The following is a 17194-nucleotide window of genomic DNA, read 5'->3' as shown; positions in this document are numbered from 1 at the left end:
TGTTTCTTTGATAGTTTTTAGCTTGACTTGTTCTCACCATCCATCACTGTCTGCTTAGCTGTCAGTCAACAATCTCAAGCAAAGGCGAAAAAGTCATTGTTTGAAATGAAGTTTAGATTTTTTTAATTAGAAAGCAACACTCATTCATGTTACCAGCAGAAACATTTCCCCCAAGTTTTTGTTGCATTCATGTTAAAAGTAGAAATGTCCGTAAAATAGAGATTTGTTTTGTTCGTCATTGCCATGCAATAGATGTCCATCTTAAATATCTGTTCCCATTTCATAAACAACATCACATATTGCCTGCACTATATTATTGCCGTTCTGGTAAAAACTTCCCTGCTCTCTTCCTCAGGTCCTCCCCCTATGAATGGTGGAATAAATGAGCAGCTGTCCTCAGCGTCCATCTTTGAGCATGTTGATCGGATGCCTCGCGGCACAGAAGCAAGCCGGAGACTCCCCAATAAAGTCCAGCTTATTGCCATGCAGCCCATGCCCATCCCACCACTGCACAGTCCACCAATCAATGGCAAAGTGTCCAACACAAACCAAATAAACAAAGAGGTTTGCTTCTCTCACTTTGTTGCTTTACAAGAGTTTTTAGGCTAAAGTGGAACAGAAAAGAAATCAGTTTAAGTTTGGGAGAGAAATATCAAGCAGAAGACCAATAAAGGCAGCATGTGAGCTGCCTGGGGGTTATATATATATATATATATATATATATATATATATATATATATATATATATATATATATATATATATATATATATATATATATATATATATATATAAAAATATATACACATATACATAGAGAGGGGAGGGGGGTATCTAAGGTAAAATAATGGCTTAGATAGGATTTCTTGCCATTTTAGACACTTGTGTTGTTCCAGAAATAATACAGGTAAAGCTACATCAGGAAGCGCTGGGTTGTAATAAAATAATTGTTTCTTTCTTTTATCATTTTTAATAAGTAACCGTTTTCACTGAAGTGAAAACCCACACACTGGTCTTGTTAGCCCATCCCCAGATTACAGTTATATTTAAAAGAAAGTGCACACATTTTCATTTATAAGGTTTTTTTACTCAAGACTACCATAAATAATTTTTAAAAAAAGACCGTGAGCACTGCTATAAAATTACATTTTGGCAATTTGCTGTTGTGACAGGGTCCTGCAGTAAAGTAAATAATGTGATCAACACTGGCTCAATCCATCATAATCACTCAATCGGAAATATGGCAAATTTAAAGAAGTGTCGGCTGGAGATAATAGTGACAAAGAAATCTAGGAACTATTGACGGCTCATGCCAGGGATGAAATTTCCCGGCAAATCAGTGATGCTATATGGGATGCAGTCATCAAAAAAATAATTGAATTGAAAGAGCTGTCTACAGAAGCAAAGTGCAAGTAATTGATAGATTAAGCTCCCTTTTTAAGAAAAAAAAATTCCATCTATGAACATTATCAATTAAATGCCAATGGGTGATAATATTTTGATACATGCCGTTCCATAATGGGCAACAGCAAGTCCCACTACTCTTGTGAGCTGTTTTGATATGGTAATGTGATGGCAAGAATAAGGTAACAGGAACAGTCAGCTATCTTAGACTGAGAATGAAAAAGAGACTGAAGTACGAGTCTTCATGGTAACTAATGATATTTTAATAATATGTAACGGTATGTCTGAATGGCCACATTTTCTGTCTCTTGCGTTGCAAACTGGGAAAATAATGGGATGTGTGTCTGAAAGCAGTGTTAGTAGCTGCCGTTAATCTGGCAGGGGGTATAAGATAATTTCTAACAATGTGACCTCTATAGATTTACAGTGAAAAGTATTATTAATTTATGAAGACATTAAAATAGTTGTAAATCTTCCCAGGAGTAGATGTTCCAACATGTTCACTCAGAGATCAGACCATTAATTGTATAAAAAACTTCCCAAAATTCCCAGGAGCTATGTCTCATAGCCGACGGGCATAATCCAGCATGTTAGATGTTAAAGTTTATGACAGCACAATTACAAAAATACTGGACAAATATTTCATACACTATATACTGCATTTGCTCTGTAAAATCTGTGAATGAATCCACTGGCAGACAACACTATCATGTGCTTCTTTTGAGAACATAATGATTGAGACATGAGCTGAAGTATTTTCTTTGTAGGGAGGAGACTTTAAAGACACTTAAATGTATTCTCCCTCAAATAAATAATAGGAACAAATAAAAGTGCTGGAAATCTATTTTAAGGTATAATAATTAAATTGACTTGTTTTAGATATTAATAATCTCAAGCGCCACTGTAGTTTTTGTCTTGCTAAGTAAATTGATTATAATTAATTATGTCTCAAGCTGATTTGGTTATTTGAATATGATCATTTTTCTCTCAGATTCAGGTTGCGTTGAGGCACAAGTCAGAGATAGAACACCATCGTAACAAGATTCGCCTGCGTGCAAAGAGGAAGGGGCACTACGACTTCCCTGCAATGGATGATGTTATTAGCGGCTTTGGAGACGCAAAGGAGCAGGATCGTATATACCAAAAAGCAAAGACACAAATTGATAAGATCCTGGACCCAGAGGCTCAGATGCCCTCCATCTTCATGGAATCCAAGAAAAGGTTAGGGTTTGATGGATTTGTGGGTTTATATTTGAAGGGATTATATTTTTTATTTTTTTCTGGTCCAGCTGAAGCAAAACAAAAACACAGTTTTAAACTAGAGGACACTTCTTCACTTGTCTCTCAGTGGTCGAGGGAGGCGCTCTCCAAAACAGAGATTGAAGGACCAGCTGAATGGAGGCATGATGGAAGCAGACAAAGACCACCTCATCACTGAGGACAATGATGCAGCGTACAGAAAGTGCCCTGGGGTCAACAATGTGGCCTATGTGGTAAGTAATGCAGAAACAGCATAACATTTGTTAATTCTTTATATACGCTATAACCACGCCTCCTCTGAGTTCGCTTACATGTCCATATGTTGTGTTAATTCCAGTCAGACCCTGACCAAGGCCCAGGATCCCCTCAGAGGAGCCCCTCCCCCACCGATGATGTATTCCTCGGCCCTGCTTGCTCTCCTCCAGGCCATGCCCCTCCTCCACCTCCCTACATGCTGCAACAGCCCTCCATTGAGGAAGCACGCCAACAGATGCACTCCCTGTTGGACGATGCCTTTGCTCTCGTGTCGCCCACCACTCAGGGCAGCACAGCAGGGGTGACTCTCCCAGGGGTCAACACCAACCCACTGGCCTCCAGCCCCCCGGGCCGCGGCCCTAGAGCCTGGGGTCCCAGCTACCAAGGCCTTGGCCCCCTCCCTGGTGTAAGTAGTTGCTTAGCTATAGATGCTTTTCACACAGCATCAACTACTCCGTCAACATCACTTTAGGCAAGGCAAGTTTATTTGTATGGCACAATTCAACACAAGGTAATTCAAAGTGCTTAACATCAACATTAAAAGCAGCAAGATACAATTAAACAGTAAATAACAAATACAATTAAATAAAATGATAGGAAAAGAGGTAAAATAATAAAAAGCATTAGAGTACAGCAGGTAAGTATTTAATTTAGGAGTACGCTTCAGTAATGTTTTTAACCCTGATTTAAAGGAGAAGACAGTTGGAGCAGACCTCAGGTCTACAGGAAGTTTGTTCCACCGGTGAGGAGCAGAATAACTGAACGCTGCCTCACCTTGCTTGGTTCTGGTTCTTGGGAACCACAACAAACCAGATCCAGATGAACCTCAGGGGTCTGGGAGCTTCATAGGAACTAACAGATCAACCATGTATTTTGGTCCAAGACCTTTCAGGTCTTTGTAGACAATAAGGAAGATTTTAAACTCTATTCTTTGACTCACTGGAAGCCAGTGTAGCGATTTCATGACCGGTGTAATATGGTCCAGTTTCCTGGTGTTTGTGAGGACTCTGGTGGCAGCGTTCTGGCCTGATTGATTTCTAATTCCACCGGCCTAGCCGTGTGGCAATAAAAGGAACTTGAACTTGACTTGAACTTCTTGTTGAGGCCTGTAAAGATGCCATTGCAATAATCCAACCTACTGAAAATGAATGCATGAATAAGTTTTTCCATGTCTTGTTTAGACAGAAACCCCTTAATTCTAGCAATGTTTTTCAGGTGGTAATAGGCAGATTTAGTGATGAACTTTATGCTGTTTACAGACATTATTCCATGGCGTCAAAGCTTTTGCTTTTTTAAGTTTCTATTTTTTTATGGGAAAGTAGATTTAGGTTAGATTTTGTCTAAGAACAAAGCAATGGTAAACAAATCTCTGTTTAATCATTGTTCAACCACTAACAGACGCATGAAACGCTCTCCCTTTCCCAAGGTGTTTTCCTTTCATTCGCAACATGAAGCCTATAACTTCAAGGTAAATCGTGTCCTCTTAGCCAACTAATCAGTTAAGTATTCCTCCATCTGTTGCTCCGACAGAGCCGTGAACTTACAACCCCCATCAGCGACATACAGTACGCCTCTTAATACCTTGCAGCCGTACCGCCTTCTTATACTTGATCTGCATTCATTTTTGGGAGTGTCGTTTGTTTGAAGAAGGTACAGCCGTAGAACTACTCAAAAAGTCGGGCAAAGCAATACCACGAAAACTCGTTTAGGCTCAGATTTATATGTTAAAATAATATTAAAGTCACAATTAGCATGGAAACTGTTGGAAAAATGCCACTAGTGCTTTACAGATACAATCTTATATTCCACACTCAGAAATTAAGGTTTGCTTTTAGTTTTTTATGGCTATATTATGTCCTTTTAAGGCCATATTATGTAACTTTATGGTCCAAATTTTAACTGCATATTTAGCTGACAATAAGAACTGAAATAAAAGTTTAGTACTGGCTCTTGATAAATGTGGATTGTAGTTGATGTCTCAGCTTTATTTTTCAAAATGTATGGCTTTAACAGATGTCAGATGCATTAACAAAACCTCTGCTGTGTTCACCTGGCGTTCACCTCAGCTGGCATATATGGAGAGATTTAACAGTTGGCAAAGGAACCATAAAAATACATTTGCTGGTGCTGCTGTTATAGATCCACTGCTTTTGAGCTTTAAAACAGAAGTAGGTCCAACAGAGCTATGTCTAGTTTAAAAACAACAGTGTTCATTTTACATCAAAACAGTCAATCCCACTTCCAAAATATACCTTACAGGCTAGAAAGCACAACGATGCTTTGCTTTTGCAGCAAAAATCAACATCCGTGTAAGATTCTCTCTGGAATAGCTCGGCTGTTTGCACGTACTTGCTACAATGCTTTACTCTATAAACGCTGTTCCACATAATTTAGAACTAAACCATAGATCCTTGGCAATAATATTACTTAATCATTTTAAGTTTTATGGATCTGATTTTATTTTATTTTTTTATTTCCTTCAGAGGTTTACTGACCTGGGTATTTCGTCTGCTGCAGTCCAATGCCTGACACCGAGGTAAGCAGAACCAGTTGTTGAAATCTAATTGTTTAGGCAAAATCCAGTTATTCCTTATATTTTATATGCCCCTCTTCCCCATATCTATTATCAATATCTACAGCTTGATCTTAACAACACTTCATAAGTGTCTTTTTTTTTTCCTTTGGTGTATCCGCAGAGTTGGGCCATATGTATGATAAAAGAAGATTCATCTTTGTTTTATTGGTTTAATGAATCATCTGTCTTAACTGGCTCCAAAATGACTATACACACACATCACGAATGTGTTTCTATTTTGTGGTTGTAAATTGTGAAATGTTTAAGGCTATACAAAGTAAATAAGGTCAATGATATAATAATTACAGACTACAAATAATGACTAAAAAATACTGCCAAGGTCATATGTGCTTCCACATAAATGCATGACATCCATTCAAATTTCATACAACAGTATAAACAGCAGTTTAGTCAATGTTTATAGAAAATACCAAGCTGGACAGGAATGTTCTGCATGGGATTTGTTTATATGACAGTGTAAAGACTGGAGCTGAAGGTATTAATACATTTCCTCTATTACATTTTTCATTATACCACAACTAAGTAAGAGAAATGCACTTTCTCTGTTTCAGACAGGGCCTTGGCTCGAATTACCTACCAACAGGGGAGACAGCAGAGCATGGCGAGCAGCTCCAGCCAGAAAGCCTGTACGCCAGCAGGGGTCTCTACGCTGATGAGTTGCCCTCTACTGCCAGACCGCGTCCAGTCGGGGGAACTACAGGTACAAGAGCTACTTTACACCAGCACACACATGCATTCAAACAAGCAAGGGTTGTTATGTTCAGATAGTTTCAGCAACTAGCCATTGAAGCACATGATGCCCATGATGCTCTTACGTCATAAATCTTATCGTCAACTTTGACATGTTTTATGTTTTATGGAAATGTTTTATGTAAAACATTTAATCTCTAACAATAGTTCTTTAAAAAAGACAAACCGATTTGTTGTTTTTAGAGTGAATTGTTGTTCATGTTAGACTAGTTTTGAATGTGGGCCACGGGCCCGCTCAGTGTGTCTATTTCAACTGAATTCATTTGTTGCTGTAAGAAAACACAGACATGCCAACTAAGGGTTGATAGAATTAATTTAAATAGACAACCGCTAAAAATGTCTGCTTATCATAAATCCAATAGAGGCACTCAAACATGAGTTTTTACAATATTCTTTCTTACTTTTTTTGAGGCTCCTCACTGCTTGCATCTGGTTTCACTTGACTGGAACAGCTGACAGTTCATTTTGGTTATTTATCTGATTTAATTTCGAAGTTTGCATTAGCTAACCACATTTAGAAAGTTTGAAGACGAGTCGGAAATAAATCTGTGTATTATTTTCTGTCTTCCCACTTTGCCAACATTCCATAGATGCAGCATTACATTAACACAGCTACACAAACCTGTCAAACTGAGAGCTCTGTCTCGCAGTTTAATTATTCAAGGCGCTGGGGTTACGCTGCCACCATCATGTGGATAGAAATGGATTTTGGCACTTTGTGTAGTACTGCACTTTCAGAATGCTTTGATTGAATACATGTAAGAGACCACAGAGAATTGACCACACCATGTAATAAAACCCTACTGTGTGTGTGTGTTTGTGCATTTTTAGGTGCACAATTGCATCATCTCACACAGGTGGGCTTGTCCAGCCGGATGAACGGTTACCCTGCAGGGGTCAGGGCTGCTCCAGGCCAGAACGGAGCCTTGGGCTGGAACCATTATCATGATGACAACTTCTCCAGGGTTGAACCAGAAAAAGATCCAGTGAGTCAATCACAGAGATACATTTTTATTTTATTTTTTTTTTTTTTTTTGATAAAATAAAATCCATCTATTCAGCCAAACAATTTCATTTTCGAATTCCACAAAAAGTCTTAAAGAAAAAGGATACAATCGCAATAAAACAAGTTTACTTACTAGGTTTGATTTATTAATAAAAAAAACCTGAAACATTTTAGATGGAAAATAACACATTTTAACATTTGTATTTCTCCTCTTTTCTACCTCTTGGACAATCCTGACTGCTCATCCTTCTCTGTCTTCCAGATGCACAGGAGTGAAATCAGAGAGCCCATATCGCCTTCTGGCCACTTGGACACTGCAGGTGTGGGCTATCTGAGCGCTCTCCAACCCCAGGACACATCTCCTCCCAGCCACTCCTCCGCCTCCCTGATCAAGGCCATCAGGGAGGAGCTGTTACGTCTCTCCCAGAAGCAGGCAGCTGTACCCAGCTACCGCAGCTGAAGCCTCACCCTGCGGCCTCCCATCTCTAACCAGTCATGTTGCTGACCTTGTCTGCCTGCTTTGCCTAAAACTGACACTGCTTCCCATGGAAGTCCTTGATGGTGTACAGCAGAGTGATTGTCCTGCTAAACTGAACTGAAGAAGTGCCAGTAAGAAACTGACCAGATGGTTAATGAAGAATCACATAAAATCGGAGACAGTGTTCAGAAATGAAGAGCAACACGAGTCGTATGCACCAGACCAGAGTTTAGAAGAACAGGTGTTAACACTCATCGTGCCTCCTCGTGAATCTGTCCTGCACTTCATTGTGGATCAGGGAGAGATCATAACAATTTCTGGCTACTTTGGATCCAAATAACAGAATATTTTGGATTTCACCACACGTACAGTAGTAATCGATCTCATGTTGGGTTTTTCTTTGCAACTTAGCCTTCGTGGACAAAAACACCCTTAGAAATCTTGTTATTTTAAGAGAGCTCTTAGTTTCATTGCTTAAACTGCCGTGGATGTGTTTCTTCGTTTGCTTTGCAGGCCCTTGAACTTCCTTTTTACCATCAGGTGTCACTATTTTTCCCTGCCATGATGAGCCAAGCCATGCCTTGACACTGTGATATAGTTCACCCGACCACATCTACTGTAAGAGAGTAAGGTCTCACAGCCAGTGAGTCAGCGTCAGTGGGGCATCCATACACGGTATACAATACAATATACATAATATACAATAATAACACTAAGGAATACTACCTACGCTTTCCTGACTTTTTGCAGTATAACAGTGTTAGTCTGAAGTGATTATTTTTTATCTAATAACTTGCAGTTTGCTGTTGTTTTTTCATGTTCAAGCCCTGTGTTGGATATTGTTTTTGTTCATGCAAAGTAGCTAATGGAACAGGGGAAAATGGTCCTGAAACAAATCTACAACCATCATTTCAGAGGCAGGTGTTACGGATAATCGACTATATGTACTTGACAGTTACAGACAGTACTGTATGTTTTCAGTATTTGGTTGTAATTTGATGCACTGTTTGCAGACTACTAGGTACAGCTCAGGTCTTCAGGAGTTTCCATGCTGATAAAACACAAAAAAGATACAACGAACGTAATTTGGCAGAACGGTAAATTAGTACAATCATAGGCAATTATTTTATTTAACACATTTTTGTGTTGTCTTTATACATCTTTTTTCCCCATGCAGTATTTAAAAGATTTATTACATGCCATTTTAAACCAAAATTTCTTAAGGTAGTAATGAACGTCTGTGACATGTTTTGATCTGGCAGCTGCAGGGACACGAAACACAGGCACGCTTTTCAACTGCGGCTACGTTCCAGATGAAGTACTTTCACAAGTACATGTTTACACAGTGAACTGCCACATATGCAGTGTTCTTACTTGCGCAGTGTACGAACGAGTGCAGTCCCAAATTACAAGTTCTATTGTGCTGACATAGCAAACTTTCTTCTGCAACTGCTTCCCCAAAGTTGCTGCCAAACTTAATGAGAAAATCGATGTCCCGCTCTACTCTCTGTGCTGCCGGAGATCAAGCCATCCTCCAAATCCTCGAGCCATACCGCAACCAAAGAAATGGATGTGAATTGGATTCCAACTCATTTTTCTGACCAAAATGAGTGCACCATTTGGGTACTTGTCGTGTTCTGTGCAACGACTGTGATTTGGAACATAGCCTTAGAGCTAACTAACAAGCTCAAGATGGCAAATATGGCAACAAATACACCAAACAGCATTTTATTGAGCACACGTGTGTAATTTGGACATAGCCAGTGTCTGTGCAGCTCCGTTCATAGCAGACAATTTTATTGGGGGGGTCAGGGTCTGTGATGTCACAGTAGGCAGTTAATTTGAGCCACTAATGGAACGGCATATATGTTCAGGCACACTTTAGAGGATCCCAAACAAAGATACAAGGCTGATATTATCATGGAGTTTTTGAATTTGGTAGTTAATTCAGACGCCAGAGTAAATACTTTTTAGTTTAGAAAGAAAAAAGGTTGGGGTTTTTTTGTGTGTTTTTTTTTGTATTTCCCCTTAAAGGTTTTCTCAGCTTATTTGAAAAGGAAAGAAACTGTGTTACGTTTTGCTTACATCCATCCTATTTTTATGCTTTTAAAGTATAATGCTTTAGTTGGGTACTGCTTAAAAGTCATAAGATCAAAAATCTCAAACATGACAATCCTGCAACATGGTATTATGTGACATATTGGGCCTTGAAGTATTTATTTGAGATGAATAAAAGAAACGGATCATGGATTTTCAAAGCAGGGCTTGAAAATATGATTGTGGACTGTCAAGTGTCTCCCATTGTCATGCAGTGGATTATAAAGTTTATTCAAAACTTTTGGCTCTGTGTTCGAACTATCCTCAGATGTGCCCAGAGCATGGTTCTGTGCTATGTTCTGGTACCTTGAGATGTGCCTTTTGGACCCACCTGAGCCAGTTAAGCACTACAAAAGATTAAGAAAAAAAATCTCAATTAGTGCTTTATTGCTGTGACCTGTAATGCCCTAAATTCTACCAAAAAAACAGTGCAAATAATAACAGTTTCAGCTTGTTTGTTGGTCTATAGATGCTTTTGAAAAAGATGTACGTGTGTGAATGAAACGCTGTAGCAACAATGTTCACAGTTGTATTGTCTTGTCGTACCTCCCATTACACCGTTTAGTTCACTTCTTCAATCAATCTCACAATGAATGCCTCCATCTTCTTGCTGTGTACTGTAACTACATCTCCCTGTGTTCATCCTCAGTGTTTTGTTTTTTGTACTTTTGTTGTTCCTTTTAAATCTTTTTCTACATTGTAAAAACAACCTGTTGGCTGGCCCAACTTTGCATTTGGTTCTCATCGCATGTTGAAGTATTGTATTTTGCTCTGGTTTGTTTTGACGCATGCTGTTCAAGGATCCTGGAATACAATAGAACCTGTCATGTTATGTGTGTTTGGATTTTATTTTTATTTAATTTTATTTATTTATTTATATATATATATATATATATATATATATATATATATATATATATATATATATATATATATAACCTTAATCACATTTCATCACTTGTGATTTGATTTTCTAAAGGTAAAACGCAGCCATCAATATTATGTCATCAGGTGTTGCAATTACCACAAACCACCACATGGTGTCATCAAAGTACAAGGAAAGTTTTGAGAGTAGGTAGGAAAGATCAGCACCGGGACTCCTGCTTAACTGCAGTTTGTAACGGGCCATTTGGGATTTGTCCTCTCCAAAAAACTCGGAACTATCTTAACGGGGGCATATACTGGTCCTAAAACGTTATATAAACCTTTATATATTTCTAAACGAATGCTTTCTTTTCCCCTGTGCAAGTTGCACCACACAGCTGCATGGGCAATAATTTATATATAATATCATGCAATCACAGATGCTCGTTTCGGAGCTGAGCTTTGATATCACATTTTGTGCTTCTTTAATGCTGTGGTGCCTGAAGGCAGGAGAATCAAATGCATCTATGGACTTTCCCCAAATTCTTTGAATCTTTTGATGTTAATAAGTATTATAGATTATACTGACATCAAGAGGCTTTGCTTTTTCTATCATCAGGACTTGACATTATTACAAAATAGTTTCATAAGTTGTAAATGCTATTCTTCCACAGACTGGTGAACCTCTTCTCACCTGTACTAATGAATGACCCTGATTCCCTTAGATGCTCTGTTCATTGCCCAATCATGACACCGACCTCTTTCTAATTAGCCTAGTGAACTTATTAAGTTGCAAGATGTTCCTCAGGTGTTTCTTTTCAGTGCCACTCACTTTTTCAGCTTTTCTTTTTGTCCATTTCCCAAACATTTTTGAATCATGTTGATGTCAGCATGTTCAAAATAATCTATTTTTTTTCATGAAAGGGTAAAACACATCACTTTGATAGTATGTATGTGTTCTGTTATGAATACAAAAATGGGTTTGGGAGATTTTGAGGTTTTTACTCATAATTGAGTCAAACTTTTTTGGAATCCGGGTTATAAATTATGCCTATCTTGAGGATGCTGATATATTATTATCATTCCAGAGATTTAACTCCGTTTTAACATGCTTTCATGTTGCATTACTTGGATTATGCACCGGACTCTATGTCTCTTAGCCCCCCATATCCATCTTCTGTCCACGGAGCTTAATAGTGCTCTGAGCTGCTTCTTCCCCTCCTTGTGAGGTCCAAACCCCCACCAAACTTCTCCACAAGTAATCCTGTCTGCGTGCTGTCCATCCCAGTCCATCGTTGCACACCGAGCGCATACCCAGGAGTTAATCTGGATCATGATGGTGATTACTGCCATGGTGTCCAGCCTGTAGGAGGGTATTGTCCACTAAGGGAGGAGTTAAACGGGAGGTTCTACCCACTGACCTTGGAAGAAACAGCGGAGGGAGGGGAGGAGGGAAATAGAGAGGAGGCAGATACAAGCATTAGCACACTGCCAGAGTTTCAGCAATGCAGATTCCTCTCTCCGTCCTTAGCTGCTCTTGCTTTCAGTCTGCCAGTCAAAGGCAGAAAGAAAAGGAGATCAGGGACGAGGACAAGTGTTAGAGGAATCCCTTGACAGCTGAAAGAAGAGGATTTCTTTCCTTTTCACTGAGCCCAGCAGAAATTTCAGAGGCACTTGTGAGTAGACTGATATCAGCTTGCCATTCACTGTAAATGTTTGTGTGCGTGTGTGTGTGTGTGGGTGTATGTTAGTTAGTGGCTGCATGTGTGGCAATAGATGCAATGAGAGTCACATCCCAGGAATTTGGTGATGTAAAGGGAGGAGTTTCTCAACCCACAGACAGGGTGTCTTACCACAGTTTTTGCTTTTGCAAGCAAGGTATGTGCTCCACTGGAGCTGACTGCACTTGGTGCAGTCTATTTTCAGACGTTAACGTCCTGTATGTTCAACAATGCGTCTCCCTGTATGTCAGCTGGTCCCCAGAACAAATCCAGTTGACATTAATTGAAAAGTAGACGTCTCTGTTCTTTGGAGACAATACATGAGTCGGTGTGTTTGTGACAGCCTTCCATGGCAACCGGTACAGCTGCATGGATGTGTTGCAGCGGTGTTGCTGTGGGAGGATGCCGTCCTCGCCCTCCTTGTTTACCACCGAGGCTTTTTTTTCTCTTATGCAATTCCCTGCGTGCTGCGTTGTTATATGGCACCAGAGTTGCTGCTGCTGCTTACAGTATGAATAACATGCAGCAGGATTGGTTGGCTGCGGGAGACACTGCAGCATCCAGGCATCCTCTGCAGTAACCGGCTTAGGGCCGGCAGGCACTGCTGTGGTCTGACAAGGATCTCACTCTTCTCTTTGAGTGTTGGTTGTGCGTGAACCTTGTGGGGTGGTTGAATGGGTTTATACACAGAACATCCTTCCACCAGTTTCTGCTGTTTACATCACTGTCCCAGTCCAGCGGTGATGATGTCAGGAGCTTCTTAATGTTTCCCAAATGGTGCCACTCCCCCTCCCCTCCACTCTGTCCCATCATCATATCTCCGGCTTCCTCTCCTCCAACCAGTACAGGTTGTCCCTGCCCTGTAATTGGGTCATTTTCTAATTTCTCCGTCTGATGGTGGCGTCAGGAAACGCAGCAGGACGGGGGAGGTAAGGATGGAGACTGATTTCTGTGCAAGAGAGGTTGAAACATGTTATGTAACATGAAAGCCATATTTCTTTTGCACACGTGTGTACCTTGCACGTTTGGCGTGACAGTTGCGAGGCATGGACCTCCACCATCATCTGTTTTCACAACAGATGAACAAGCAGCTGTGGAAAAGAGAAGTGAAGGCTGAAGGCACAGGGGGTGGTAGCAGTACTCGAGTTGTAAAAAAAAAAATCAGGGGGGATGGTGGATTTTATCATATGTGGACAGATAATTTGTGCTGATTACAAATAATATAATATATTACAAATAATAGCACTGACCAAAACGCCTGCAGAAATACTGCAGTAATGACATAGCAGCAGTTAAATGCAGCCTTCTGTAAGCTTTAAATATCCACTGGGCTTTCATCAAATACATCAAAACACAAAAATAAAAAACAGTTTTCTGAACTTATCAATATGACTCTGTCCTTCACAGGATAAGTAAAATGGATCACTGAAAATCACACAAAGTCTTAACAAGAATATTTGTCTTATTTCTAGTTAAAATGTCTCATTTTAGTAAAAAAAATCTCATTACACTTTAAACAAGACTCATCACTGGAAAAAACAACAATTTTCACCTGTTTAGAGTAGATTTTCACTTAAAATAAGTACAAAAATCTGCCAGTGGAACAAGATTTTTTTGCTTGTAATGAGAAGATAAATCTTGTCCCACTGGCAGATTTTTCTACTTATTTCAAGTGAAAATTTACTTGAAACAGGTAAAAATAGTCAAATAAGTTATTTTTCTGGTGTAATTTTTCTGTTGATGACTCTAAATGTTGAAATAGCAGTAAAACCACATTCATTGATGAAATAACATAAGGGATGGAAAGGAGGGATGGCAGTTTTACAGGGGGGATGATTTTGACTGTTTTTTATTTCAGGGGGGATGCCATACCCCCTCATCCCCCTTCAACTCGAGTACTGGGTGGTAGTTGTAGTTGGTGCTGGCCTACATACTGCTGCATGACACCGAGCTAAATTTAGTGTTGAAAGCACTACTTTAGATGCACTACAGCCCTGCGGCGTGCCACATCAGGTAGCACCTGCTTACACCGACTCTTTGGACTCTCATCATGAGTGGACAGTCCATGTCCTCAAGGTCAGAGAGCCGGGTTATCTGTGCATCCCTCCCTCCTCCACCAGGCTCTGCTGTATCAGAAGACACAGTGGGATATTGTGTGTGGCAGCGTGCTGAGTAGGAGGCAATGCTCATGTGATGTTCAAGGGGGAGGTGAATAGCAGTCATTTACAAGAGAGCGCCCGTTTGCTCAGCAGCTGCCCTCTGCTCTGACTTGAGACACTGATCTTGCCCGTCAGCTGCTGCCGGCTGTCTTCCACGGGCCGGATAGAAAGGTTGACACATTAAACATGTTTGTTTTTGCCTGTTAAGATGCACAGTGGACCGAAAAAGACGTTGGCTCCACTCAGTCAAAGAAACATAAGCTCTTAGATAGTGTACACTGGAAATAAATTAGCTGAATCTGCACTTTATTTAATATATTTATTTTTTTCTCCTATTTATAAATTACTTTTCAATGAAACATGTTTTCATTTAAGCTTTATTTCAGTCCAGAAAAGCAAGGTTATATAATGCACACTAATGGAACGGCATATATGTTCAGGCCCACTTTGGAGGATCCCAAACAAAGATACAAGGCTGATCTTATCATGGAGTTTTTGAATTTGGTAGTTAATTCAGACACCAGAGTAAATACTTTTTAGTTTAGACAGAAAAAAGGTTGGGGTTTTTTTGTGTGTTTTTTTTGGTTTTTTTTGTATTTCCCCTTAAAGGTTTTCTCAGCTTATTTGAAAAGGAAAGAAACTGTGTTACTTTTTGCTTACATCCATCCTATTTTTATGCTTTTAAAGTATAATGCTTTAGTTGGGTACTGCTTAAAAGTCATAAGATCAAAAATCTCAAACATGACAATCCTGCAACATGGTATTATGTGACGTATTGGGCCTTGAAGTATTTATTTGAGATGAATAAAAGAAACAGATCATGGATTTTCAAAGCAGGGCTTGAAAATATGATTGTGGACTGTCAAGTGTCTCCCATTGTCATGCAGTGGATTATAAAGTTTATTCAAAACTTTTGGCTCTGTGTTCGAACTATCCTCAGATGTGCCCAGAGCATGGTTCTGTGCTATGTTCTGGTACCTTGAGATGTGCCTTTTGGACCCAAAGGCTGTCTTCCACGGGCCGGATAGAAAGGTTGACACATTAAACATGTTTGTTTTTGCCTGTTAAAATGCACAGTGGACCGAAAAAGACATTGGCTCCACTAAGTCAAAGAAACATAAGCTCTTAGATAGTGTACACTGGAAATAAATTAGCTGAATCTGCACTTCATTTAATATATTTATTTTTTTCTCCTATTTATAAATTACTTTTCAACGAAACATGTTTTCATTTAAGCTTTATTTCAGTCCAGAAAAGCAAGGTTATATAATGCACACTATTATTTTAAAAATGACAAGACTGCTTGCAATTCAGTGGCTGTGGTACTTTGTTAAACTTCACAAAGCTCCCCGCTATGCCACAGCTGATCCTCTGACAATGCTAATCTCTGCTGGCAGACGCTGGATCTCTCAGCACGGCCGTCCTGCAGATCACAGCCTCTGGATGTTTTCCGGACAGTCAGCAGCAGTCAGCAGGGCAGCACCAGCCCGGTCCAGCGGCCAGTGTGCACATGGGAAAGGTGCTAAAGGTTCTCATTGAGCCAAAAGAGGAACCACAAAACAAGGAGTGAATAATACAGGGATGGCAGTGACAATAAATGAACCATAAGATGCCAAAAATTAAATGAAAGGGAAACAATAAGGGAGGGATTTTCGACCTTAAGTTAAAACAGCATGTGTTTCTCTGAGTTTCAAATTTGGTAGTTTTGTTTGTGAACTGTGTGATGAAAAAGAGCAGGTAATCCCATTAAGCTATTTCTCTAATACCTTTGTTTTGGTGGACAGATGGACGCTGCAGGGTGTGTCATCCTTTTGTCTCAACCGGACTGCTCTTTGGTACATCACAGTTCACTGGAGGTTTATCTGCAGCTGTACTTTTATAATGCTTTTTGTTTCTCCATGTTATGTTGATTGTGGAAATCTATGGAGACGATTTTTTCTGTTGCAGAACCAGGTGTCATCACAGCGGGAATATGGGCCAACTACAACTAAACATCATAAATAATTTGCACATGTATCCACTGACATCAATGGAGTATCAGAATTCCAGTGCATTCTTCGGTAAAATCCCCCTGAACATGGATACGTAGCTCCTAAAACACAGTCTTCTCGTTCCTACCTAAAGGGTTGAGTGAGTTTTGCTGAGTTGATGAGCAGACATCAGCATAATGAGGTACACTGTGCTCAGCATCTGCTGAAGGACGAGTGGGTAAAGAGGAAAAAGGAAGGAAAAGTGTAAAAAGTTGCTAAAAGAAGTGGCCACCCAGCTGATTTTGAGTAGAAACAGGACTTCATGGGTGGAGTTCTGTATGAGCTCACTTTGTGAAACGCTTTCAACAATCTGGCAGACTTTATTGGACAAAACCGACTCTTCAGAGGGAATAAATGTCACAAAACGACATCACTTTCTTCACAGCCTCTCCAAATTGGTCAATTTGTATCTAAAATCAGAACTATATTCTGTATTTGTATAAAGAAATGTGCAGCAGTAATAAGAGTAAAATCAAGATTTTTAACAGTATCGACAGAAAATACATAGATTAATAACCCGCACTTATTTGTTTTGTTTGTGGTGTTTATTTAATCTGCCAAGAAATTAACATATT

At 39.6% G+C, this 17194-nt stretch overlaps 2 protein-coding genes across 8 annotated transcripts in view; both read left to right on the top strand.

Annotated features, from left to right (window-relative positions):
• si:ch211-1e14.1 (UPF0606 protein KIAA1549) overlaps positions 1-10666 on the top strand; it is a 41613-nt gene extending 30947 nt beyond the window's left edge. For all 7 annotated transcript variants that reach the window (XM_061721382.1, XM_061721387.1, XM_061721386.1 and 4 more), the window contains 8 exons: positions 356-564; positions 2395-2624; positions 2752-2896; positions 3001-3324; positions 5402-5454; positions 6066-6214; positions 7096-7250; positions 7533-10666. In XM_061721382.1, the coding sequence (XP_061577366.1) occupies positions 356-564; positions 2395-2624; positions 2752-2896; positions 3001-3324; positions 5402-5454; positions 6066-6214; positions 7096-7250; positions 7533-7730 (1463 nt within the window). In that variant the 3' untranslated portion in view covers positions 7731-10666. The remainder of the gene's footprint in view (positions 1-355; positions 565-2394; positions 2625-2751; positions 2897-3000; positions 3325-5401; positions 5455-6065; positions 6215-7095; positions 7251-7532) is intronic.
• A 1505-nt stretch (positions 10667-12171) lies between these two features.
• Positions 12172-17194, top strand: part of mical3a (microtubule associated monooxygenase, calponin and LIM domain containing 3a) — an 87625-nt gene continuing 82602 nt past the window's right edge. Inside the window, exon 1 of the mRNA XM_061721366.1 lies at positions 12172-12385. The gene's annotated coding sequence lies outside the window, so the exon portion shown is untranslated. The remainder of the gene's footprint in view (positions 12386-17194) is intronic.

Source organism: Cololabis saira, chromosome 5 (genome assembly GCF_033807715.1).
Source record: "Cololabis saira isolate AMF1-May2022 chromosome 5, fColSai1.1, whole genome shotgun sequence".
Lineage (NCBI taxonomy): Eukaryota > Metazoa > Chordata > Actinopteri > Beloniformes > Belonidae > Cololabis > Cololabis saira.
This window is presented reverse-complemented; position numbering and strand designations above follow the sequence as displayed.